Source organism: Coenobita brevimanus, chromosome 52 (assembly GCF_032717465.1).
Source record: "Coenobita brevimanus isolate Jiangsu-jjx chromosome 52, ASM3271746v2, whole genome shotgun sequence".
Lineage (NCBI taxonomy): Eukaryota > Metazoa > Arthropoda > Malacostraca > Decapoda > Coenobitidae > Coenobita > Coenobita brevimanus.
The window spans coordinates 38986102-39013512 of NC_137005.1; the positions used below are offsets into that span (position 1 = coordinate 38986102).

At 43.9% G+C, this 27411-nt stretch overlaps 2 protein-coding genes across 3 annotated transcripts in view; both read left to right on the forward strand.

The window, feature by feature from the left end:
• Positions 1-835: 835 nt before the first annotated feature.
• LOC145400416 (cancer-related nucleoside-triphosphatase) lies at positions 836-14580 on the forward strand. Of its 2 annotated transcripts, none has more exons than XM_080272929.1 (5): positions 836-941; positions 6651-6813; positions 8200-8296; positions 11401-11607; positions 14456-14580. In XM_080272929.1, exons 1-5 carry the CDS (start codon positions 899-901, stop codon positions 14531-14533), a joined length of 588 nt encoding a protein of 195 aa, XP_080129055.1. In that variant the 5' UTR covers positions 836-898; the 3' UTR covers positions 14534-14580. The 2 variants fall into 2 exon arrangements, with proteins under 2 accessions (XP_080129055.1, XP_080129056.1); XM_080272930.1 differs by having other exon boundaries at positions 11413-11607.
• Positions 14581-23582: 9002 nt separating this feature from the next.
• Positions 23583-27411, forward strand: part of LOC145400537 (uncharacterized) — a 53639-nt gene continuing 49810 nt past the window's right edge. Inside the window, exon 1 of the mRNA XM_080273058.1 lies at positions 23583-23793. Coding sequence (XP_080129184.1) covers positions 23583-23793 — 211 coding nt within the window. The remainder of the gene's footprint in view (positions 23794-27411) is intronic.

Genomic DNA, 27411 nt, shown 5'->3' on the forward strand with positions numbered 1-27411 from the left:
CACAGGCACTAGAGACAACAGCCAAAGAGTGGATGGTGGCCATCTCTTCCTTCCTGGTACGTACAGTGGCCATCACTGCGGTGCTGTTCCCTAAGGAGGTGGCAGACGAAGGGTGTACAGTGGCCGTCCCTTCCTTCCCGGTGCGTACAGTGGCCGTCACCATGGTTCTGCCTTTCTCTGGGTTGTCAGCCGAAGTGCAGACGGTGGCCGTCACTTCCTTCCTGGTGCGTACAGTGGCCGTCACCGCAGTGCTGCTCCCAGGAGTGACTGCAGTTGAAGTGCGGACAGTGGCGGTCACTTCCTTCCTGGTGCGTACAATGGCCGTCATCTCGGTGCTATTTGGGACTGTATTAGGACAAGTTCCACCCCGATCCTGGCGAGGGCTGGCCCGGCTGCAGTGGAATGCGTTCCTGCTGGTGGCCGTGTTGAGGGGAAGCGGGGTGCAGAGTCGTGGGGAACCTAGGCTCGTCTCGCACAGGCCTTGCGAGCTTCTTATGCGTCTCCCCGTTGTCTCCTCCTGGGGTGGGTGTTGGGCCGTGGGTCCTTCCTGGGGTAGGTGTTGCGACACCTCTCCCTGGGCTTCCCGTGGCCGTGGGGGTGGGCACTTCAAAAATGGTACACATGACGGAAATATATTTGTGCACGTACCCTGCTCTTGATATCCTGTCGCCTCACGTCCTTCTCTATCAGTGGATAAAGATCAGTGCTCGCTCCAGTGGATTCATCAGACTGATTTTCAATTTCCATGCTGAGAAAGAGAGAGAGAAAGAAGCAGAAAATGCCATAAGACTTTTGATGCCAACTACGGTGTCGTAGATCGGCTGTCAGCTGATATTTGTTTACAACACGCCAGTGCGTTTGGTGCGAAGAGGTTGCATGTGGCTCAGTTATTCAGACCATGGCAGCAAAGTATAAACATGTGGCCATAACTGGACCGCCAGGTAAGGTAAATTTCATCAGTTTTTTTCCGGTGGGAATGCTACTGAAGAAGCATCAAATGATCTGCATGTCCCTTTCAGCACTGCTCATGGCTACGTGTAAGGAGACATCATACCCCCTTACAAAGGCTTTTTGAATTCCATGCTAGCACAACTTGGTGTTCAGCTTGTGAGAGTAACCCAGTTGTCACATGAAAATGAAAAATGAACTGACAGTAGTGTGCTTGCTTGTAACTTAAAGAGGTTTTCATTGTACTGTACATCAAGGAGGCATTATTTAATTCAGGTACTGGTATAATTTTGGTTTCGGACATGTGGGGATATTCAGAGTTTAACCCTCCCAGATCTTTAGATCTCCATATCGGGAGTATTTTGATCCCCAGAACATGCAGTCACAAATGTATGACAGCATCATAAATGAATTTAGGCTTTTTTTTTTTCCACATTTCAGAACAGTGAAGCTTGGACATTGTTGGAAGGACACAAGTCAAGAGTGAGAGCAGTGGAAATGAGTTATTTAAGAGGAACCTGTGGAGTCACATGGAGAGACAGGCTGACGATTGAGGATATAAAGGAGTGTTGTGGTGTGGATGTGGATGTGATAGGAAGCGTTATGAGGAACACACTGAGGTGGTTTGGCCATGTGGAAAGGATAGAGGGTGAAAGACTGACGAAGAGAGTGTATGTGAGTGAGGTGGAGGGGGGAAGAGGGAGGGGGAGGCCGAGGATGAGATGGAGGGATGGGGTGGAGAGGTATATGAGAGAGGGGGGTGTGAGTTGGGAGCAGGGCAGTGAAATGGCGGGGGACAGGACGATGTGGAGGCGATTTGTTTGTGGCCACCCCAAATGGGATTGAGGCGTCTGGCAATAGATAGATAGATAGATGGAACAGTGTCAGACCTCTTAGGTGCCTAGAGAGAGCTCCTGTGCATTTATATGTTTGTTACTATAAAAAATAGTCACCTGTAATCATGCACTAGTGCTTGACATGTGATGGCTGAACATTTTTTTTTTTTTTTTAATTTCCAGTTGATGCTTTTGTTATTATCTCCGCCAGTCACAGGTCGGCATAATTGGCGGTCACTTCGCACCTGATGTTGAATTTCAGTATCAGGATGGCATCTCTTTGCTCCAGCTGTGAGAATGAGCACTCCTCAGTAATCATAAAATTTCATGGGGATTATGCAGACAGACCTGAAGCTACAGGATTAAGATTTTAAGACATCATCATCATGGTGTTCTGGCAGCTCAAGTGATCTGTAAAACCTGGAATAATCCATGTTGCTCTATACTCAGTTTTTTTTATCGAGGCAAAGATGCACTTGACAGATTGGTGATGATTGGCTGAATGCAACATTACTTCATAATCCCTTTATTATTATTTGACAACATATATCTGATGGAGAAATTTGGGTTAGTAAATGTTATTCGGACATGTTGCATTCAGCCAATCGTCACCAACCTATCAAGTGCATCTTCGCCCCAATAAAAAAAAATGAGTATAGTGACGATATGGTTTTGTGGCCATAGCACCCCCAGTAAGAAAACAAAAGAGAGAAAAAAGTGCAATTACTATGTTTGATTTTAATGGCAGAGTATAAGAGAGAAGTGGAGGAACGATTGGGCAAATATGAATTGGAGCAGATGGGAGACGTAGAAGGTGTGTGTAAGATATTTACAGAAGAAATATGTGCAGCATGTGATGTGGTGTGTGGAAGGAAGAGAAGACAGAGGGGGGTGCAAGGAACAGCGTGGTGGACTGAAGAGGTGAAACAGGCAGTGGCACAAAAGAAGAAAGCATACAATGAATGGATGAGAAATAGGGGCGTGGAAGAAGTTGAGAGGCGGAAGAGAGAGTTATATGTGGAAAGGAAGAGAGAGGTGAAAAGATTTGTAAGAGAGAGTAAGAAGAGAGTGGATGAGGAATTTGGAAGGAATTTGAGTGTAAAGTGGAGGGACTGTAAGAAAATGTTCTGGAGAGAAGTGAAAAGAGTAAGACAGGGTGGAAGTGAAGTTAGCAGGGGAGTGAAAGATAAAAATGGTAGATTACTAGTGGAGAAGGGAGAAAAGGTGAGCAGATGGAGAGAACACTTTAAGGAATTGTTGAACGTAGAGGATGGAAGTAATGCGAGTATAAGTGGCTGGGGAATGGCTGGGAGAAGGAGGGAGGTGAGAAGACAGGAAGAAATCAGTAGGATAGAAGTTGTGGAAGCAATGAAGAATGTTAAATCGGGAAAGCCCCAGGAATTGATGGAGTGTGTGGCGAAATGCTGAAGCATGGGGGAGAGATAGTAGTAGAATGGATATGGAAGATGTGCAGATTGGCCTGGGAGGAAGGTAGAGTCCCGGAGGATTGGAAGTCAGGTATAATTATTCCCTTGTACAAAGGAAAGGGGGAAAAAGAAGTGTGTGGTAATCATAGGGGCATTTGTCTTCTTAGTATAATAGGAAAAGTGTATGGTAGGATACTTATAGACAGAGTTAGAGAAAGAACAGAGAAATTAGTTGGAGAAGAACAGGGAGGCTTTAGGAAGGGAAGAGGTTGTGTAGATCAGATATTCATTCTTAGATCTTTAGTGGAAAAGTTTCTAGAGAAGGGAAAGAAGTTGTATGTGGCTTTCATGGATTTGGAGAAAGCATATGACAGGGTGGATAGACAAGGATTGTGGAAAGTGTTAAGAATATATGGAGTAGATGGGAAGTTGTTGAATGCTGTGAAGAGTATGTACAACGGTGCGAAGGCTGCAGTGCGTGTGGATGGTGAACTAAGTGAATTTTTCTCTTTGAGAGTTGGTTTGAAACAGGGATGTGTCATGTCTCCATGGTTGTTCAATCTGTACATGGATGGGGTAATAAAAGAGGTACAAGGTAGGGTAGTGGATGTTGGAGTGGCCCTGGTGAGAGAGGATTGTGTTTGGAAACTCCCTGTACTGTTGTTTGCAGATGATACTGTGTTGTTGAGTGAAGACGAAGGGGAGCTGCAAGGTTTGGTGGATGAGTTTGAGAGAGTGTGTAAGAAACGGAACCTAAAGGTGAATGTTGGGAAGAGTAAAGTAATGGTCTTTGAGAGAGGTGAAGTTAGTGAATGTACAGTGAGGTTGGATGGTGAGGAATTGGAAAATGTGAGTACGTTTAAGTATTTGGGTAGTGTGATGAGTAAGGATGGAGGTTTGGAGGGTGAAGTGCTTGAAAGGGTACAGCAGGGAAGAAAGGTTGCTGGTTCCTTGAAAGCAGTGATAAGAAACAGGGAAGTGAGCATGGAAGTGAAAAAGTTACTACATGACAGTATTGTGATACCAACTCTAACGTACGGAAGTGAAGCTTGGACATTGTTGGAAGGACACAAGTCAAGAGTGAGAGCAGTGGAAATGAGTTATTTAAGAGGAGCCTGTGGAGTCACGTGGAGAGACAGGCTGACGAATGAGGATATAAAGAAGCGTTGTGGTGTGGATGTGATAGGAAGCGTTATGAGGAACACACTGAGGTGGTTTGGCCATGTGGAGAGGATGGAGGGTGAAAGACTGACGAAGAGAGTGTATGTGAGTGAGGTGGAGGGGGGAAGAGGGAGGGGGAGGCCGAGGATGAGATGGAGGGATGGGGTGGAGAGGTATATGAGAGAGGGGGGTGTGAGTTGGGAGCAGGGCAGTGAAATGGCGGGGGACAGGGCGACTTGGAGGCGATTTGTTTGTGGCCACCCCAAACGGGATTGAGGCGTCTGGCAATAGATAGATAGATAGATAGATTTTAATGGTACTTTCCGTGGCGGGGGTAGGTTAGGTTAGGGATTTTGGCTAGACGTGCAAACTTTGTTTTTCTGTTTTTGTGTGTGTGTGTGTGTGTGTGTGTGTGTGTTTTGAATTATTTTGAACGTCATTTCTATCGGAAGTTGCTAGTTTTTGTGATTTTGTGATTTTCCCCTAGCAAAACCTCAAGGTGGGGTAGACCAAACCCAGCAAGTTGAGATGGGAGATCTTCATTTTCTTCATGGGTAAGTATCCCAAATGACCCAGGGACACTCTTGGAAGGTATATAGATGATGTGGGAACTGTCCCCAAGCATAATTACGTGCAGGGGCACATTACAACATTCGAATGAGTGAGTGGCATTTTTCCGATATTCGTATTATTGGATTTCCTAGTTTCCACGTAAGTGTTTGCCCACATATATTATATATATTGTACATTTGCATCTTGTTTTTTGCACAATGAATTATTCTTGTACATAGTGCTCACTATGTATGTCTTTTCTCAAACACACATTATACAAGTTAAATATGAAGTACTTACACTACTCACTTACCATTCTCACTCACTCACCACTCTCAGTCACTCACCACTCACTCAAACCCACTCTCACTCACTCACTCACCACTCACTCACTCATTCTCTCACTCACTCGCTGACACACTCACTCACTCACTCGCTGACACACTTACTCACTTACATACCACTCTCACTTACTCACTTACATACCACTCTCACTTACTCACATACCACTCTCACTCACCCACTTACCACTCTCACTCAGTCGCTCACCACTCTCACTCACTCACCACTCTCACTCATTCTCACACTCACTCACTTACCATTCTCACTCATTCACTCACTCTCTTTCACACACACACACACACACACACACACACACACACACACACACAGCCAGGTAGGCAGCTGGCAATTTGCCAAGCAGAGGTGGGGGAGGGTGGGGGCATGGAGAGGGAAACAACCAGGTTTGGGGCAGGGCAGGGGGTCATGCCTGGCAATGCTGAGTGTGGTGGGGGATGGAGGTGGGATGGGGGAGGAGAGAAGAGAGGAGATGGAGGGAGGATGGCTGTACCAGGAGAACTTCGTTTCAAACCTAGGGAGAGACGGGGTGTCAGACTAGCGAGTTGACAGACATTCAAATTGTTCGGATCGTAGGAATGTCCCCCTATTTCTTGTGTTTGGTCTATTATCGATGCGCTGGATTACAGGGTATGGGTGTACAGTCAAGACTCAGTATGCAGTGGGCTTACATCAAGTAAAAAGCTATCGCCCACTGTTTCATCTCATATTAATGCCAATTTAACATGGGTTCATTGGGGATATGCTGGGGGTCAAGGGCTATGTAATCTAAATTCTCAGAAAACCTTACCCTTTTTTAAACTTGTCTTTGGCACATTCATTAGCACTATGCTTACCACTAGGGGTAACATCCATGTTAGACATGATTTCCTAGTCATAAGTTTCAGTATTTCACGCAAAAAAAAGATATCATTCCACTTAATATCGAACAAAACACTGTTTGTTATGTGCTTTCACTGTTATTTGGTGATAGCAGGGGTGTTTTAATGGCTTTCACGCACAAAGCGGAGTGAAAGGGGGGGGGGTCATGCATGAAACAGAATGTGAGGGAGATGATCACAGCAAATGTCGACACTGGGTGGCCATCTCAGCTTAAATGTCTGACTGTTGGCTTGTGTGAAAGGCGCATACACATTAGATTGTCACATGCAGACACCACAATTATCATATGAGCGAATTTTGTGATCGTGAATCTAAAACTGGGTGTAACTTTTACATCATCATTCTATCAATAGGCCTATATCTCATACCAAACTGTTGTACACAGGGTTGTGATTATAGTACAATATGTACATACATACATATGTATGTATATGCAGTACTGTATATACATAAAGAATATACATAAAGAGTAATGTATTGTCTGCAGGTGTGGGTAAAACAACTTTGGTGGAGAGTGTAGTGGGACGGCTGCGTTCGTGTGGGGCACCATGTTCTGGCTTCTACACAAGGGAGGTGCGACAGGCAGGCAGACGCACAGGGTTTGACGTGGTCACTCTTGATGGCAAGTCTGGAGTCCTCTCCAGGGTTAAGTAAGACAGTGTTGTTGATTAGAACGTAACAGATACAGGTCAACCTCACTATATGATCGGGTTATGTTCATGGAAAGTTAATCAGATAACAATTAGTCATATACTGGTATGTATAATCAGAACAGTCACAAAAAAAAAAAAAAAAAAAAAAAAAAGTGCTTTGGATGGAGTTGTTTTGATCATACAAATGGTAATTGCTTGCAGAGAAAGGGTGTAAAAAAGTTAAGATCATATAAGTGAGTGATCACATAATGGTCCATCATATAGCGAGGGAGGCCTGTATGGGGGATCGAAGAAGATTGGAACTTGGGAACCTAACATTTACATTATTAATCACTTTGGTACAGCAATGTCTATTATCTTAAATTTTTGCTGCCTTTGGGCAGTTACTGGTATATTCAGCTTCTAAGAGACTTTTCAGATTGGAGGGGTAAGACATGAGCTTATATAACCCCGTCAGTACAAGAAGTATTTCAGAAGCTCAGTAAAATCATATGGAAAAATGAAGAATAAACTAAAAGTTGAAATTGTTTTGAAGGTGTGAAGAAGTCCCTTAATCTGGATGGTCATATGTGGAACACCTGTTGTTGTTTATTGTGATATGTCTGCATCCAGTATTACAGAATGTAGTCATCAGTGGTACAGAAAAGTCAGACATGTTTTATCATCACATGCTTCAAACATTACAGTAAAAGCTGTGAGCTTGTCCATGCCTTCACAGTCTCAGTTTGAATAATATGGCTTTTATCATTTAAATGTGTGACTTTTGTGATGTGACAATACTCATGCTACTCTATCCTGGCCAAAAATTGCCATATCCATCTTGAATGCTTAGTTATAACAGCAGATTAACATTAAAATATGATCCCAGTCACAAAGAAATGCAGAGCTACCTGAAATAAGCCACAGAAGGACAAAAATCCTGGCCAAGTTAAAGTAGAATCAATATAATAGTTTGTTGATGATGCTGATGTCATGATTTTAGCAGGAGTTGTAGTTGTATCCCCAGGTTCATCTGACATATTTACCTTGTGGTGGACTGCAGGCTGAAGTACCTTTCTTATTTCATATTTGGGGGATATGGAGAGAGCTGAGGGATGTTGTATAACTGGGCAACAGAGCCACGCGGTTATATCAGTGCCTCCACGTGGAGACATTCCTCCCCAGCACCCCTAAATATGTGTGAAGTGAAGTGAAGACAGTGGTATCACTGTTTGACTGCCCTCCCCCCAACTTACTTCACCCTCCCTCATATAGCTCTCAACTCCATCCCTCCACCTCATCCTCGGTGTCCCTCTCCCTCCCTCCACTTCACCTACATACACCCTCGTAGTCAGTTTTGGATTCTCCATATAAATATTTGCTGAAGTACAGTCTTGATTGCAGGCCTGACGGTGGTGGGAGGCGAGACCTGCGAGTAGGCCAATATGTGGTGGATTTGCCTGCTTTTGAGAACCTGGCTTTGCCCCTTCTCCAGGCTCAGGTACCCATTCTCTAATATCTGTGTATCTGTCTGTCTTCTATCATATCTACTGTCAGAAATACTGTATGCTAAATGCCTGTAGCAAAAATTCCTCTCAGTCTTTCTTATCACAACTCCCAAGTGAGGGGATATCTTGACCCAGAATCACACCTTACGTACTCAGTGGGACAGAATGAGAGCCTACCCATGCAGGAGTGTAGAGCAAAGCAGCAATGGGAGTGCATGGGAAGATGTGGCAAGCAAGTTCATCATCATCATCTAATCCTATGTTGTCCCATGAGGATCATAGGAGCCCTGGGCTAGGCAAGTTGGTCATAACATTTAAATGAGAGTTACTGTCCTCACTTATCCCTGAATGGCATTATGTGAGCAATAAACCTCACCCATACCTTGGAAATAAACCTGCACAGGCTCAATCCGATTGGAGCACCCTAATTACCCACAAAACCACCAGGTGCCATAATATGGTTATATGGTTACCCCTCAGCAAGTAAATGGTTTCCTGGTGTACAGAAAACCATTTGGTTTGTCACTTAGTGTAGAGTCACTCATAGGCAGAAGGAAGAGGAAAAAATGAAGGGAAATAAACAGAAGAGGGAGTGTAGAGTCACCTGTAGGCATAAGGAAGAGGAACGAATGAAGGAAAGAAAGAAGAGGAAAGAAGGAAGGAAGAAAGGAAAGGTCAGTCACCTGAGAGCAGCACTATGTTGAGTGAGTGGATGGTGAGCGTCCCCACCTACTGCAAGGCAAGTCTATCTATCTATCTATCTATTTATTGCCAGACGCCTCAATCCCGTTTGGGGTGGCCACTAACAAATCGCCTCCAAGTCGCCCTGTCCCCCGCCATTTCACTGCCCTGCTCCCAACTCACACCCCCCTCTCTCATATACCTCTCCACCCCATCCCTCCATCTCATCCTCGGCCTCCCCCTCCCTCTTCCCCCCTCCACGTCACTCACATACACTCTGTTTGTCAGTCTTTCACCCTCCATCCTCTCCACATGGCCAAACCACCTCAGTGTGTTCCTCATAACGCTTCCTATCACATCCACATCCACACGACAACGCTCCTTTATATCCTCATTCGTCAGCCTGTCTCTCCATGTGACTCCACAGGCTCCTCTTAAATAACTCATTTCCACTGCTCTCACTCTTGACTTGTGCCCTTCCAACAACGTCCAAGCTTCACTTCCATACGTTAGAGTTGGTATCACAATACTGTCATGTAGTAACTTTTTCACTTCCATGCTCACTTCCCTGTTTCTTATCACTGCTTTCAAAGAACCAGCAACCTTTCTTCCCTGCTGTACCCTTTCAAGCACTTCACCCTCCAAACCTCCATCCTTACTCATCACACTACCCAAGTACTTAAACGTACTCACATTTTCCAACTCCTCACCATCCAACCTCGCTGTACATTCACGGACTTCACTTCTCTCAAAGACCATCACTTTACTCTCCCCTACATTCACCTTTAAATTCCGTTTCTTACACACTCTCCCAAACTCATCCACCAAGCCTTGCAGCTCCCCTTCGTCTTCACTCAACAACACAGTATCATCTGCAAACAACAGTACAGGGAGTTTCCAAACACTATCCTCTCTCACCAGGGCCACTCCAACATCCACTACCCTACCTTGTACCTCTTTTATTACCCCACCCATGTACAGATTGAACAACCATGGAGACATGACACATCCCTGTTTCAAACCAACTTTCAAAGAGAAAAATTCACTTAGTTCACCATCCACACGCACTGCAGCCTTCGCACCGTTGTACATACTCTTCACAGCATTCAACAACTTCCCATCTACTTCATATATTCTTAACACTTTCCACAATCCTTGTCTATCCACCCTGTCATATGCTTTCTCCAAATCCATGAAAGCCGCATACAACTTCTTTCCCTTCTCTAGAAACTTTTCCACTAAAGATCTAAGAATGAATATCTGATCTACACAACCTCTTCCCTTCCTAAAGCCTCCCTGTTCTTCTCCAACTAATTTCTCTGTTCTTTCTCTAACTCTGTCAATAAGTAGATACACCAGGACCAGTAGGAGTCTTTGCTGCTGCCAAGACTACCTTTAACTGGCAGCTCTGATATACTGTAGACTCCTACTGGTCCTGGTGTATCTACAGTATCTGTCTATAGTTAGATGTCTTAACCCTTTGGCCGCAACCTAGCATTTCTCTGTCATTCCCCCTGGACGCAGCATAAGTCCCTAAAAAATGAAAGTGCTAATCATAACTTTGTTGCTACTTTTCTAATAGGAAATGACCGTGAAGTTTCCATTTCTTGCTGTGATAATGGTAAAAGATGCATCTGTCAGTGAGAAAATTGTCATTTTCTGAGAAAAAATGTGAAAATAATGAATTTTTGCTTTTGTCTAATTTTGCAATGATGTTGAGTTTATTGTATTTACTTCAAGCACGGTTTTTCACTTTTATAGGTACACAAGACACAGGTATGCTGTTTGTTGTCACATAAAAGAAATCAAAGCTTACCGTATTTGTACAAAAACAACGGATGTGTAGACGGAGAAGTTTTTTTTTCGACTGTGGACCATATTCGCCCGACGCATAATGAAGAATAATTAGTAGGGTGACCACAGTCCCGTAAGGTATGGTCACAAACAAATTGTCTCTATGTTGTCCTGTCCCCTGCCATCTGGCTGCCCTTCCTCCAGTTCACCCCTCCGCTCTCTCTTTATCTCACCATTCCATCCTTCCAACTCATCCTTAGTCTCCCCTTCTCCCCCTCCATCTCAGTCACATACACTCATCTCGTCAGTTTTGGTGGATCCTGGTTTTGTTGGAAGAGATTTTGTACATTGTGTGCCTAAAAGAATATAGGTGGCTAGTCATGCCTGTGGGGTGGAGTCAGAATTCTAGGCGTGCGAATGTTAGGTGAATGGGTGTGTGCCCCATATCACTGGTGTGCTGTTGATTAATTCTTCATCTATCAGGTTTTCCCTTGCTTTCTGGGCCATACCTCACCCCATCCTTAGGTGGGAACAAGAGGTCAAGGGATGATGGTGATGATGATGGTGATGATGATGATGATGATGATGATGATGATGATGCTCCTTTAAAGTCTGTATCAAGGCTTCACTCCAGGGAGAAAATGGTCACATCTTGGTGCTGGATGAGATAGGCAAGATGGAGATGTTTAGCCAGCACTTTGTGGCAGGAGTGAGAGGAGCCATGGCCCGCCCCAGCACCACCCTCCTCACTACCATTCCCATCCCCAAAGGCAAACCCATACCCCTGGTGGAGGAGATACGCAACCATAAGGACTTTTTTGTGGTTAATGTAAGTTATCCTTGTCAGCACAGTTCTAGATGTGTGTGTGTGTGTGTGTGTGTGTGTGTGTGTGTGTGTGTGTGTGTGTGTGTGTGTGTGTGTGTGTGTCTGTCTGTCTGTCTGTCTGTCTGTCTGTCCAGGTGGTTTTGTATAATAAGTCTCAGGTCAGAAGGTGGCTGTAAACTAAAGTACTCAGCTTCAAACTCTTGAGCTGGGCTGGTATTTTTTTCATGTATACATTACAAGGGATATAGAATGGCCAGCTACTACAGAAATGAACTAGACCATGGTAGGATGGCTTTGCAGTGGCCTGGAAGAAGTAAAACTATGTCAGATTAGCTTTTTTTCTTTTTCTTTTTTCCAGGCTCATGTATTAGCCATAAGGGAGACCTCTCCTACGATTAGAAACAGTTTCCATTAACCATTTCATTATGAGGATTTCTTGCTTGTTATATTATTGCTGTCTCAAGGCAGTTTTCATAAGCTAAGGTAAGACTTCTAATAGTGAATGATTTAAAAAGAATATATGTGGATGGGTAGGTGGAGATGATACAGTTATGCTAATACAAAGCTTATCAGAATTACCAGTAAATGAACAGACTGAGCAGTACATGAAGCTAGAGTTGTTAAGAGGGACGTCATTTCTCAGTGTGATGTGCAGTTGAATGGAATAGTTTGAAATACTGAATGAGTTTAAGTACCTTGGGACAGTAATAAAGAGAGAGAGAATGTGCAAAGGAAGTGGAGAGTAGAGTGGCTCTGGGAAGAAAAGTGGCTGGTGTTATGAAGGCATATATGTGAAATAGATGTATGAGTATGGAGACTAAAAGGGCTACAGGAAGGAGTTTTAGTGCCCACATTAATGGTTGGGTGTGAGTCTGGTATGCCTTAAGTGTAAAATGTCAGGAATAAGATCAGTGGTTCTGAATGATCATTTTAGCTCCAGTGGCGCATGTTGTGCATCGGAGCCAAAGAAAATGCTGCCAAAAATGACTGTGATGGGCCTTTCCTTTTCCGTGGGTGACTGACGTCATCCCAAACATTCTGAGCAAAAACAATAAAATTAAGATGCTTGTAGATGGAGATTGTACCCTCAACCTTCTCTTCCCAAGAATTAAGAATGACACTAAAACTGCTGTCTTGAAGATGTTGCCAGAGGTGAGATCCTCCATTGTAGAACAGGACAACTCGGTTTATGTGGATCTTACAAAATGCTCTGCTTTAGATAGATTCTGGGTTACACAGTGTTCATTGTGATCACTGTCAGGGTTCTGGTTGTACATCTGGGAGGTGCTCTAGAAAAACTGACAAACTGAAATGTGTTTTTTGTGCTGGAGCCCATAAATCTAAGGTTTGTATTTTTAAAAATTCTCCCAATTGCATCAGCTGTTCTACCTTAAGACATCAAGAAGTCAATACTAATCTACAATTGGCTGCCCATTTTGCATGTAGTAGAGACTGTCCAAGTATGATATCTCATAGGAATAGATTGATTGAAAACACCAACTCTGACCATTCAGAAAACTGACTACCTCCCTTTTAACCCCTTAACTGTGGGGCGTCACTTTCGTGACGCTTGGGAGCAAGGGATCATACCGCGGTGCGTCACTTTTGTGATTCTGTGTTATTTTGAATTCACCCGGGCTTTCAAGTGGTGGCTTGTATCATCTATCAGTACTGCCAGTGTCCAACACTAGTCAGCACTCCTAATCTCATCTGTACTCCTGTCCATTGTTGACAATTTAGCCATTTCTCCCCGTTCTTGACTCCCCTCCCTACCTCCCCTCCATTCCCCACTCCTCTCGCCTGCCCGGCCGTGCTACGCTAAGTAAATCTTCCCTGGAATTTTCCACTGATTTCATCCATTGAAATAAGCCCTATCCCCTATTCTTATACCAAATAATATATACAAAAAAGAAATAAGGTAAGTGATAGTGCCATACACCTAGAATTGGCTAATTATCACCTGACAACACCTCACTTGCACTCGTTCGCTGATTTTCGCTGTTTATTTCCCCTTGAAGTATGCCGTATAATCTATTCTCATAATAAAAATATATATACTGTATATATAAGAAAGGAAGGGAGAAGCCTAAGTGATATTTACATTCACGTGGAACTACCTAATTTATTATGTATTGTCTAGATTTCTTGCCAATCATTTCATAGCGTATATATTAGCAGCTGTCACCACGCTGACATTGGCAGCATTGCACTCCCCCTAGGCCACCACACTGTATTCAGTTTACTGTCGTCTTTCAAGGTGAAACCATGTCGGATTCGCTCCTGTCCAATTCCACCACTTTTTAGCCCCATGCAAAGGGCCCTGTGACCTCTACCCCCTACTAAACCTTGTGTGGAAAGGGGTAAAGGGCAAAGTGACTGCTGTGGAACGTCAACTGGCTAATTTGTCAATGAAAATGATAGACAGTGACTACAATCTTTCTGGTGAGTAAAACAGTGCAAGTGGAAATGTGAATAATGTGTAAACAGCAAGTGAAAGCAATGAATGTAAATATAAGTGAACAGTGGAAAATAGTTTTATAAGTTCCTGGTTTGCAGGAAACCATTTGGCTTGGCACTCCATGCAGTCACCTGGAAAGATAGGGGGTGAGAGTACTGTAGTGGGTAAGTGGATGAGAGGCATCCACCTATGACAGATGATGTATGATAGATGTATGTTTTATATTGTTGGGAGTTATATAAAAATTCTCCAACTTTGTGTCTCCCTTTTGATGTCTCTGAATCCTGTCAACCCTTTGAAATACAGAAGTAGGAAATTTCGTTATTGTTAGGATTATCATGAATTGCCATATTTTACAGGTACTAACTATGAATACCTTCTCATTCCCCACAGTTGACGAGAGAAAATAGAGATGACCCCAGTATCCAAGAGAATATTGTATCCACTTTGACAGCATCACTGAAAAAATAATGAATATTGATATCATATATTTACTGCTGTTGATAACCCCCCCCCCCATTTTTTTTTTTTTTTTTTTTTTTTTTTTTTTTTTCCCAGGTGACAATACTCAGTTTAGGAGAAACTTTTTGAACTGGAGAGATCCTCCCCAGGCTGAATATAATCAACCTATGGTAGCCTGAATAGCTATTTGAATTTGTATGATGTCCCTGTATGTATGTTTTTGCTGCTTCCAGATTATATTGTTCAACTTGCAAAAGCTTTCCAGTGTTTAAGATGCTTACTCATGTTATATCTACCCACTCATTTGAAGAGTTTCTCCCAAGCTGAATAAAACCATTTTGATAGCAGGAATAAAATGCATTATAATAGAAATACTGTACACTCAAACCTCGATTTAAGGGACTAAATGGGGAATCAACTTGTCCCTTACTTGAAAATATTTCTTACTTGAAAATGTCCATAGTAACTACAGTACTTCTACAAGGCTGTCCTGAAGGTACAGCACAGTAAGTACACTGTGCAGGGGAAGTGGCACCCCTTTATGTTAGACAGCACCTTGACAGGGTCAGACCAGGGTCCTTCCCTGTGGTGAGATGCAAGGAAATATGAGGAGGTTAGGCTCTTTGGTGAATATTGCAACTGCTCAGCTCCACCCAGGGTGCACAGCACCTTAACATGCAACATGGACTACACTAATTTCTTGATATATCCAGTGAAAAGTAACATGTGATAGGGCTTTATATCATATAGCTGTCTGTAATGCTGCTGTTAGTGTACAAGTTAAATTACAGGATCAAAGCAAGATTAAAGATTTTTTTAGATCGAGTTGTTTGATTTTCTGCACATTAAATTATATTGGTGAAAGAGAAGAAAGAGGAAGAGGCCTGTTTGAGAGAGTAAGACCAGTACAGATATGTGAGGATCAGTTAACCTGGAATTTCTGACATGGACGTCCTTTGTTCGAGGGTTCCCAGGAGGTTGTAAGGCATCGGAGTTGATGATAATGACTTTAAATTAGTCCCTCACTACATGTCAGTGATGTGTTCCAAAATATCAAAACTTTTCAAATGCAGCTGGTACAGCACTGTTGATGCTGGTGTGACCCAAGACCTATCAGAAAATGAATTCTGGTGGACTGTAGTGAGAAACAGCCCTTTTTTGCTGTCCATCCTATCCTCCTCTTAGGTGAAAAAGACTGAGTTGAGGGATGTTTATATAACCAGGCATAGGATTTGTTCATTTATACTGGTGCCACCACATGAAGGCATCCCCCTCAAGCACCATTGGAAATTGTACTCTTGTTGTACTAGCACTGTTGTTGAAACCCCAAGTGCATGGAACCTGGTGGACTGCAGATTGAAGCTGCCCTCTTGCTGTCCACCACCCTCTTTACAGGGGATTGGGAGGGAGCTGAGAGATATTTGTATAACCAAGCAGCTCCTGTGCTTAGCCATATCAGTGCTCTCACATAAAGGCATCCCTGTAGCACTAATGGTTCCATAAATTGAGAAAGCAAGCAAATCAGCTTTATAGACAGCAGTGGAATTTAATCAGTTTTTTGTTTTTTGTTTTTTAATCTACTGTGGATTTAAGCCCTTCAGTCCGATTATGTTTTTTCCGTTTTACTTAAGCTGCCATCAGACAGTATTACTCATCTTTGAGAGGATATCTAGCTGTAAATGAATTAATGAAAGCTATATTTAATCACTCCAGATCAAAAATATATCTTTTAAGGTGAATAAATCATCTGGAGGTATCCGAGTAAATTTAAAGGTTGATAGCAGAGAAGGATTTTTTTTTTTTTTTTTTAGAACAGAGGAAGGAAAAACAAGTTGATAAAAAAATAATGATTTACAATGAGTACTTTCTGGCAATAGATAGATAGATAGACATTCTGCATTCCTATGGAAAAAACAAAAAGAGCAAAAACTGATCGTTTGATTTGCCGTAAGTTTTCTTAATTTATTCACAGTACAGGGCACATGTTGGAGAGGGACTGTGGTGGAGCTGCCTGGCTATACAAACATCCCCTAGTCCCCTCTTTATTCCCTGACAAGAGGATGATGGACTAGAGAAGAAAGGCAGTTTTGATGTGCAGTCCACTGGGTTCACATAGAAATGAGCCTGGTTTGCTGCTACAACTGCTGCTGCTGCAACAGTATTGTCTAGAGACTAGACTACGAAAGAGTGCATCTTAAACACTCTTAGTCAGTTGATGTATTGGATAATTTATTCTTCCTGTCTGTCTATCTCTGTCTGCTGGCAGATGCCTTAATGCCACCAGCAAGTCACCTCCATGTCATCTTGTCCCTGGCCATTTCACTGCCCTCCCCCCAGCCTTCTCTCACATTCCTCTCCACGCCATCTCATCCTTGGCCTCCCCCCCCCCTCCACCTCACTCACATTCTTTCTCCTTGTTAGTCTCTTGCCCTCCATCCTCTCCACATGATTATTGCTTCCATAGCCGAGAGCTATCCAAGTGTTCCTTTTGCATTATGGAGGTTATTCTGTTGCTCATAGAAGCATGCATTCCTTTCTTCTCTCCTACAACTAATGCTAAAAAAACTTCGGTTCAGTCATGCTTCTTCTAATGCTCTACTCTGCAAGGAGAAGGCCTACAAAAGGTACCAGAGCCAACCCACCCCTGAATCTCATCTCTTTAGTGTTTCTGCCTGGAATCGTGTGCTGATAAATCAGAAGTCTGCTCAGACTTTCTAATCCAATTCCACCTTAGATGATTCCGGTGCTGTTCCTCCGTCACTTCCCCCCTCTGACTTCTTCATGGCTGACATTAAAATGTCTTCAAATGATGTATTTTCAGCCATCATTGGCCTCAGTTCTAACAAGGCATGTGGGCCTGATGGAGTCCCTTCTGTTGTCCTCAAGAACTGTGGCTATGTGTTTACACCCTGCCTAGGTAAATGCTTTTGCCTTTGTTTAAGAACTTGCACCTTTCTTTCTTGCTGGAAGTTTCCTCTTATTCAGCCTGTCCCAAAAAAGAGTGACCATTCCCAGCCCTCTATCACCCAATTGCTTTAACATCCCATATTTCAAAAGTTTTATGGTCTATTCTTAAAAAAATTTTAAAGCATCTTTCTTATCACAACTTTCTGATCGTCAGTATGGGTTCCGCCAGGGATGCTCCACTGGCGATCTTCTCACCTACCTTTTAGACTCCTGGTCATCTTCCTTTCGGAACTTTGATGAAAGCTTTGCCAATGCACTTGACATCTCAAAGGTTTTCATTCATGTCTGGCATGTCTTTAATATCCTACCTGCCTTCTTTCGGTTTCCATCCTCCTACCTGTGCCCTCATCTCTAGCTTCCTTTCTAGTCGTTTTGTAGCTGCTGTTGTTGACAGCCACCGTTCTTCTAGAGCTATCAATAGTGGTGTTCCTCAGGACTCTGTCCTATGACCACTCTCTTCCTTTTATTCATCAGTGACCTAAGCTGTACATCTAACCCTATCCACTTATACGCTGATGATTCCACCCTTCACCTCTCCATTTGCTTCCCACGGTGTCGATCTCGGCTGTTACTTCAACAGCCAAGGGACGAGGCTAGGGCACACCTAACGTCTGACTTGGCTCATATCTCTGATTGGAGTAAAAGTAATCTTGTTTTAAATTAATCAAAAATTCAGTTCTTACATCTATCAACCTGACAAAATCTTCCACAGGAGTACCCTCAAATTTTTAACAATATCCAGCTCAATCCTACATGAACTCTAAACATGTTATGCTAGGTGTTTTTAGGCCAGCATTCCGTCCTAGCAACACCTAGAGGATCGCTGAGTTCTCTTTCTAGACCGGAGCCACCAGTGTGATGCTAGGTGTTTTTAGGCCGGCATCCTGTCCTAGCAACACCTAGAGGATAGCTGGGTTCCCTTTCCAGACCAGAGTCAAGACACAGTGTGAGAGGAACAGGACATAAAAACACAGGGCAACAATCTTACATGTATATTACCCAATTATTAATACCGGACAGCTCGATGTTCCACAAGACTCTATACAAAGGGAAAGCTCAGACTGGCAGAGATATTGTAGGTATCACACAGGATACTGGCCGTCTCGAGAATATGCACAGACATTGTAAATTATTGTTGTATATTGTAAAGGACCATAATTCGTTTTCGTTTCCTTTTCGTTTTTGAAGGCTCCAACATGCTTGCATGCGTCGGCCTTGGTCACCTAATGGCGGCTTTCCATGCTGCACGATCTATTGCAGTCTCCCTGTTCAGTCCCTTATGAGGTCACACTTAATAACCTCGTCCCACGTCTTTCTCGGTCTACCCTTCACATCACTACCCCCAATATTAACACTTCTCATCTTCTGCACCCAATTATCATCCCCCATCCTCTTCACATGCCCAAACCATCTCAATCTACCTCTCCTCATCACAACACCAATGCACTCCATTCCCATCTTACCTCTCAACTTTTCCATCGTAAACCCAGCCCCTCCAGGCCTTGCACGCAGGGACGCACTGCACATCCACCTAATCATTGTCATTTCTGTACCTCTGAGCCTGCGAATATCCTCCTCCTTCACTGCCCAAGTTTCACTACCATACAGCATTACACTCCTAACACATGCTGCATACAAAGACCCCTTAGCTCGTAGGGAGAGTCCTCTCAATGTCAGGAGAGGCAACAGTTCCCTGAACTTCTTCCAACCACTTCTCACCCTAGCAACAGAGCTAGCACCAGTGCCACCCCCAGAACACAACATGTTTCCTAAATAACAAAACTCTTCCACACACTGAACTCTTCCACACAGTCCTTTCACGCCTGACAATCTCCACCTGCTCTCCCCGACACGCCGCACACATAAAATCAGCATTATCTCGCAGTCCACGTCTAATACCACTACATCTCTTAAGACAGTATAAGTGTAAGGATGGTCTGCCGAGTTTTTATGCTCTGTTCCTCTTGCAGTGTATTCTAGTTTCGGTCTCGAAAGAGAACCCTGCTCAGTAGCTAGTGTTCTTAGGACAACAAGTCCACCTAAAAACACCTAGCATAACAATTAGTAACCTTAAGCACTCATCTGCCTGTGGACCAGACAACATATGCAACATACACCTTCAACACCTTGGACCACAAGGCATACAAGCACTCACCGACATATCAAACTATAGTTACTCACACAACATAATACTCAACACCTGGAAGCATGGCATTATCATCAATATTCCCAAACCCAGCAAAGACCCCACGTTACCTTCCTCACACCGCCCCATCACACTCCTCTGCACCCCCTCCAAAGGCACTGAACGACTTGTACTACAACTATGTTACACTTCACACACACCCTAGCCCTTTAGGCCACTACACTCCACAAACACTCTTCGTACAGACCTTACACGGAGAGTTTTTGATGGCATGAATTCAGCTAGGCCACCACACAGAACACTCCTAGTCACACTAGACATTAGCAAAGCTTTTGATGCCATCCTCCGCCGCAGCCTCACAAACAAAATGTTCAATGCCACAAACATACACAATAACACAAAAAGATGGCTGGCAAACTACTTAGCAGGCAGATGTGCACATGCAACATTTGGCGGTCTGTCTTCGAACATAAGAAACTTCACAAATGACGTCCTCCAAGGATCTGTTTTGTCCCCTACTCACTTTAACCTATACATGCACGACATACCCACACCCCACACACCACATATACACATAGCTTCCTGTGAGGACGACATAACACTCTCATGTACACACCAAAGTGCAAACACAACCGCACACATCCTCCAATCTTACCGCAACACACTACATGAATGGTTCACCACAAACAGGCTCAAAATAGCCCTAGTCAAATTTACAGTGACCCTTCTCACAAACTGGACAGCAGAACACAGTCACATTCCACACCTCACCATAAACAACACTCCCCTACCACACTCACACACACACACAAAATCCTTGGTGTAACATACAATACATCGATGTCATTTAAACAACACATCAAATACATTAAAGATAAATTAAAACCAAGACTCAATGCCTTCATGTCACTTGTCCATACAACATTTGGACACAACAAACAAACAAACACCATAGTATACAAACAATATATACGTTCAATGATGAATTATGCAAGCCCTGCTTGGGCTTCTAACCTCACTAAAGCACATTACAACATTTGCAGACCATACAGAACACGGCCCTAAAAATGATCACAGGCTGCACAGCTACTACTCTCGCAGATCATCTACACCTAGAAACCAATATCCTCAAAGTCAAGGATCATCTAGACATGAGAGCACCCAAATTCTCGCCGCAACTCCCACAAACCCACACCATCCATTACACTACATGACAACACATCTACACACACCAAGGAACAACAAAACAACACCCAGCACACGATAGCATACACAAATACAGCCATCTCTCCCCCCTCGCCCGCCTCAGATCAGCTTCCAGAAGCATATCCATACTCAGATCACTCGCCGCTCCATACAGTCACTTAAAAACAACACACAGCTGCATGCACGGCGTTTTGATATCCACCCTTCTGAATCCTATCTCCCTCGTGAGGACAGAGTCCACCTGACCAGGCTGGGATGTGGGCATCATCCACACCCTCTTAAGTTATCGGAAGAGGCTGGATGACTCCGTCGCTGATGCCTGTCCAGGCTGCAACACAGCATCCAATACTATTAAGCACATTAGGGAAGACTGCATTGCACACAATCACCTACGCCAACAACACAACATACACTCCTTGAGAGCTCTGTGGGAAAGCCCGGTCTCGGCCGTAGTCTTCCTTGGGGACTCGGGGCTGTTTGGCCAGACTGCCTAGGGAACATCTACTACTACTACCTTTTCAGCTCAGTTCATGGGCAAGTGTGATCAGATTCTAGGGTTGTTGTGGTTGTTAACCAAGAAAACTCATTCCTGCTTCATAATGAATAATTGAATTTCATGCAACCATGACAGCATTCAAGTTGTGTGAGTGATCAAGCTCCCTCAGATGAAAACCGACTATAGTAACTGTAATGCTAGGTGTTTTAGGCTCGGCTTCCCGTTCCTCAAACGCGTAACATATAGCGGGGCTCTCTTTCGAGACTGGGGCTTAGACAAATAGGAGAGAGGCAGGACACAAAAACTCTAGGCAACAACCTTACACGTATATTACTTAGTCAGACAGGGGAAACAGCAGATGTTACAGACACAATAGACTGGGCGATTATAAACTCTTATACCTAGATAAGGTTAACAGTATCTCGGAGGATACTGTTTGGGAATGCAGTAAAAATAACACTTGAGGCGGAATATTCTAAATTGGTATAGTCCAGGGTCTCTAAGCGAGTGGAGATGCTCGAGTTATTTCTCACAAAGTGGGGGGGGGGCGGTAAGGCACTGGGGTCTAATTATGATTATGGTAGTATGAGGTATAGTCTGATGGTAGCGTGTGCACTTTGTTATTTTCTACTCGTATGTTGTTTTTGCTCAATTATCAATTATCATCACTTACTCCAATGCTTTGGTGTTTATCGTATTACTGTATGGTTATGCACTGTGTCTATTCTTCTCTCCAAGATTTTGGTACTATCACTGTCAATTCACTATTCCGTCAACCACTATCATTGCACAGTTACAGTCACTATGGTTGAAACCGGCGGAGGGGCGATGCGGCTCCGCTACTGACGGGGCTGACCCTCCCTTACTGAATCTCCTTTCGGTATTCCCCACGTATGTGAAATCGTGTTATAATAAATTACCAAACCCCCTTGCTATCAGAAAATAATAAGTCAAACCCTCTAACATTAACTCCCATTTTATATTACTATAAATACAATCAGACCCTCTGGGCGCCGCCACTCCCCCCCCCCTCTTGTGAGACTTGCCCCCAACTTCCGCACGTGCACGGAGACCCTATGTGCTAAGTAAACCTGTACACTACACCTAGAGCGTTATCATCAGTGCCTGTTGAACTAGTATCCTGCGAGATATTTGACTATCTACAGTAGTTGTAAGGATCATAATTCACCAAATACTGTGTTATATTATCTGCTGTTTAAGGAATACACGTGTAAAGGTTATTGCCTGGAGTTTTTGTGTCCTGCCTCTCTCTTATTTGCAATTTTGCACTAAGCCCCGGTCTTGAAAGAGGACCCCGCTACACATTAGGTGTTCTAGGACCGAGGAGTCGGGCCTTAAATACCTAGCATTACAGAGAGAGAGAGAGAGAGAGAGAGAGAGGTGTCGTGTTGGTGGATGTTCTTGCCATCACTCACCGACCCCAACCCACTGATAAGGCTGTGCGATGTCACCATCCCAATCAAGCTCTGCTGTGTTTGTGAGTCTATGCTGGTGTTGCCTCTTTATCCTGTATGTGATATGAGTTCCCTTACATTTTACAGCATATGGTATATCAAGTATATGCTAGAGAGCGTGTGGCAAGACCCACTTTTTTTTTCTCTCTCTCTCACATGCACAAGTTTATAACCAGAAGTGACTATAACCGATCTGAAAAAGGTGTATGGCAAGATCCATTCCTTTCTTTTGTTGTATATGTACTCTGCATATCTTTACAACAAAAAATACTTCATTCAGTCAACACTCAACATGCTAGTATTTATCAGAGTTAGATCGATACCGTGAACCATACACGACTTCTACGCGTCTTTTCTATTTGAGAAAGTGCACCCTCATCATCTAGTAAGCAAATTAGAATAAAAATTATGATAAATATTACAGGAAACCAGTCATCAGAGTAGTGAATGCTAACATCACTTCTATTTTGCTGTGAATAAAAAATTACAGTTTTGTTCCTTTGGATGTTAATGTTCTTTTATTTCTCAAATAGTCATTATTTGATTGTAATCTCTAAGAATATACATATATAATTTTGCTCTATTTTTTTTCATACCCACTGTCTTACTTGGTAATTTTGTAAAGAGAGGATGTAAATGTCGATAAGTTACTATTGTGCAATGCGTCATAGCAGATGTTTGTTGCTGTACGGTCCGTGGATGGGTCGAGGCGTGTGTTAATTCTGAATTGTTCCCCAGTTTCTTTTTTTATGACATCACCACACCATCATGAATTCATCCAGTGCCCTGGAGAACAACGATGACGTGCTAGAGGTGATCTCCGATGCCGAGAACGTTGTGATCTTGGACAGTGAACATGAAGAGGGTGAGATCAGCAGCGACGACAGCGGTGGCGAGGACGGGGAGATTAGTTCCCTGTCTTTGGCCTCAAGCCCACATCACATGCACAACTACCCGGATCGCTTTTCTCCTTCGCCAAGTAAGCAAAAGATAGAGAAAGATATATCTCGGTGTTTTGGAAAGAAATGGATGTGGGTATGAACTCCTCTGCACCCCTCCTCCTCCCCCCCCCCTCCCAGTTTTTGTCCTTTTGGAATTCTGAAGGCATTTCGTGGTTATGTTTTGATTTTTTTTTTCCTGTACATTATCTCCTTGTCTCCTGAGAAGCCATGGCACACTGATTGTTTTTACTGATTTAAATATAAGTACACGTCAGCAGTCAGTAGTAATGTACGGTAGATACGTTAAAAGTGAATGCTGAGCACAGAAGGGCTGGTATATGCTGTTTGTTTGAGATTAGTATATAGGGAAGGGGGGCACAGCATGGTGATAAAGGATATTCTTATTATGTCATGGCATAAACAGGGATATACCATATCACTTCACTTCCTAAAAAGCAACAAAAACAGGTGCAGAAAATGGTGGCACTTTTTGTCCGGCCCATCACCAGTAGGTCAGTCAATAATCCTGATCAGTCCACTGGGTCATTGGAGCTTAGACTCATTTGAGCAAAGAAAGAAAGAAAAAAAAGCTCCATGCTCTTGTACCGTACACCAGGCAGCATATGAACCTGGTACAGTTGCTCTGGTTTAGAAAAGAAAGTTTAACAAAAACCAGAAAATAATAAAATGTGTTACTGTATTCCATTCTTTACAGTGGCCAACCAATGAAACAAGTTCAGTGTCACTGATACATAAACACACAACTGTAAAAAAAAAGAAAAAGAAATGTAAGACTGGATACCAATGAACAGCGGGTAATGTACCTTATGACCCTGGTGCAAGTACTGTACTAGGCATATAGTTGTGTTAGATGGCTGCATTGCATTTATTTACCAAGTTCAGTAAAACCTTGATATAATGGACTTCGGTATTCCAGAATTCGCTTTTATCGGACTCATGGAGCCTATATGAGGGAGGGGGGGGTGAGTTGGGGGGAGGGGAGTCAAATGGTGGGTGACAGAGTGACTTGGAGGCGTTTTGTCTGCGGCCACCCTTTGCGGGATTAGGGTGTCGGGCTATAGATAGATAGATAGATAGATGGAGCCTACCGGACTAAGGTCTTATATCGGAAAAACTCTGATAAAGCCAGAACCAGTCCAGACTGCCTGACCACAGTCCAGCTTGGTCAGGGGGATGGTGGAGGATGAGGATGTGTGGGTAGGTTGTCGTAACAATGATAGGCCTTAGGTGGCTGTCATGACCTTGATGATGGGCATTGGGCGGTTGTCGTGTCCTTGATGATGGGCATTGGGCGGTTGTCGTGACCTTGATGATGGGCATTGGGTGGTTGTCGTGACCTTGATGATGGGCATTGGGTGGTTGTCGTGACCTTGATGATGGGCATTGGGCGGTTGTCGTGACCTTGATGATGGGCATTGGGTGGTTGTCATGACCTTGATGATGGGCATTGGGTGGTTGTCGTGACCTTGATGATGGGCATTGGAGTGGGTCAGGATCTTGAGGATGTAGACTGCTGGGTATGAGCTGGATAACAAGTAATGAAGCAACAGTGCTAATGAAAAAGAGAAGTTGGTGCGATCCGGGTTAATGTCTGATATATCGGAAGAAGTCCAGGTTAGTAGGGGGAAGTCTGGATGTCGCTTTTATCGGAATTTCCCTTTTCTTCAGTATGGCTTGGGCCCCAATTAGTCTGTTACAGTGAGGTTTTACTGTATGTATATTATAATTTTTGTGGTAGGTGGTGGCGACCATCATCCACTCACTTGATGTAGTGCTGCCTGCTTCCTTAGCTTTTATCATTCTTTTTCTGTGCCTGCCCTCCTCTCTTCCTATTTCTCTTATCTTTCCTGTCACTTCTTATTGCTTTTCTTTCCTTTACAGGTGGCTTTACGTTGAGTGACAAGCCAAATGGTTTCCTGTAAGCCAAGAAACCATTTACAACGCTGGGTGGTAACCATATAACCAAACCATACGTGCTCCCTACGTGTCAACAAGTGGGTTGGTGGAGGGTTGGTGCCCCTCCCTGTAAAACAACTAACTCAGTGTCAAATGGCCACCCTTTGCGGGATTGTGGTGTCTGGCAATAGATAGATAGATAGATAGATATTATAATTTCACAAATAAGTACTGGTAAGTGCATAAACCCTTTGACTACCGCACACGATTTCTGGTTGTTTCCTGAAAGGGTCCCTTTTTCCACCAAAAAATGAAAGTACTGTACCTGTTATATTTTCTTGGTATTTTCGAAGTTGACCTGACCATGAAGTTTCAATATCTGTCAGTGAAAATGCTTGGAAACCGTAAATAAGCTCAAAATTTAAGATTTCTTAATGAAATACAGTACAGTAATCCCTCTAATATCCGGACGCCCAATAACCGAACATCCCCACTAACCGAACCTTATCGTCCTGGGATCAAACATTCCCAAAATGGTCCGAAAATCCAAAAAAATTGGAAAAAAAATCGATTTTTTTGCCGTCCGTAATTTGAACTTGCCGCGCGCGCCGCGTGAGAGCATTGTTTTGGTTCGTCATTCCTCCGACGTCCCGATAGGCGCCCGCTGCATCCTCCCCACTTCCCGCCTGTCTCTCACCGCGACAAGACCTACGCTCTTCGTCATGGCTGCCCACGTGCTCGCTTTTGTGGTGGTGCCGTACTTGCTGCAAGGCCTCCTGCTGCTCTCTGCCCTGCTCTTAGTGTGTGTGATGATGGCCCCGCCTCCTGAGAAAAGGAAGAGAGTGGTGTTGACTCTGGAGAAGAAACGGGAGATATTGGAGAAGGTTGATGCGGGTTGGTCTTCCTCTCGCATTCTCCGCAGTTCAACCTGGCCCGGTCGACTTTGTTTGATATCAAGCGTTCCCGAGACAAGCTCATGCAGTACACGGCTGACTTCTCGTCGAGAAGCAAACGCAACGTGGAGAGGAAGGTTATGTTTACTCCCAAGTATGCAGAGATCGACCGCTCCACGTTGATTTGGTATCGACAGCAACGTGCAGCTGGTGTGATGGTACGTGGAACGGAGCTGAAGGCTGCTGCTGAGAAGTTTGCAAGGCTTCACGACGCCCTAGACTTCAAGGCATCCGAGGGTTGGCTCTTCGCGTTCAAGTTGCGACATGGCCTTACTAACCGTAAAGCACATGGCGAAGCATTGGACGCTAACGAGGATGGAGTGGACGAGTTTCGGCACAAGGTGAAAGGCTTGATCGACAGGGAGGGCCTCACTCTCGGTCAAGTCTATAACGCTGACGAAACTGGCCTATTCTATCGCTTCGGTGCCAACGAACACTCGCCGATGAGACGGAGAAGCGTGTACCTGGCCGCAAGCTTTCTAAGGAACGGATATCTGCTTTGTGTTGTGCCAATGCTAACGGCATGCACCGGCTTAAGCCCGTTATTGTTGGCCGTGCAAAGCAGCCTCGGTGCCTTCGTGGGGTGATGGATGTCCTTCCTGTCGTATGGTACCATTCTTTGAAAGCATGGTTCACAGCTGTGATTTTCAAAGACTGGTTTCACCATCACTTCGTCAAGGAGGTCATACATTACCAGACGAAGACACTGGGAATTCCTCGCGACCAGGTAAAGGCTCTCCTTCTCCTCGACAATGCACCTGCCCACCCGTACGACAAGGACTTGGT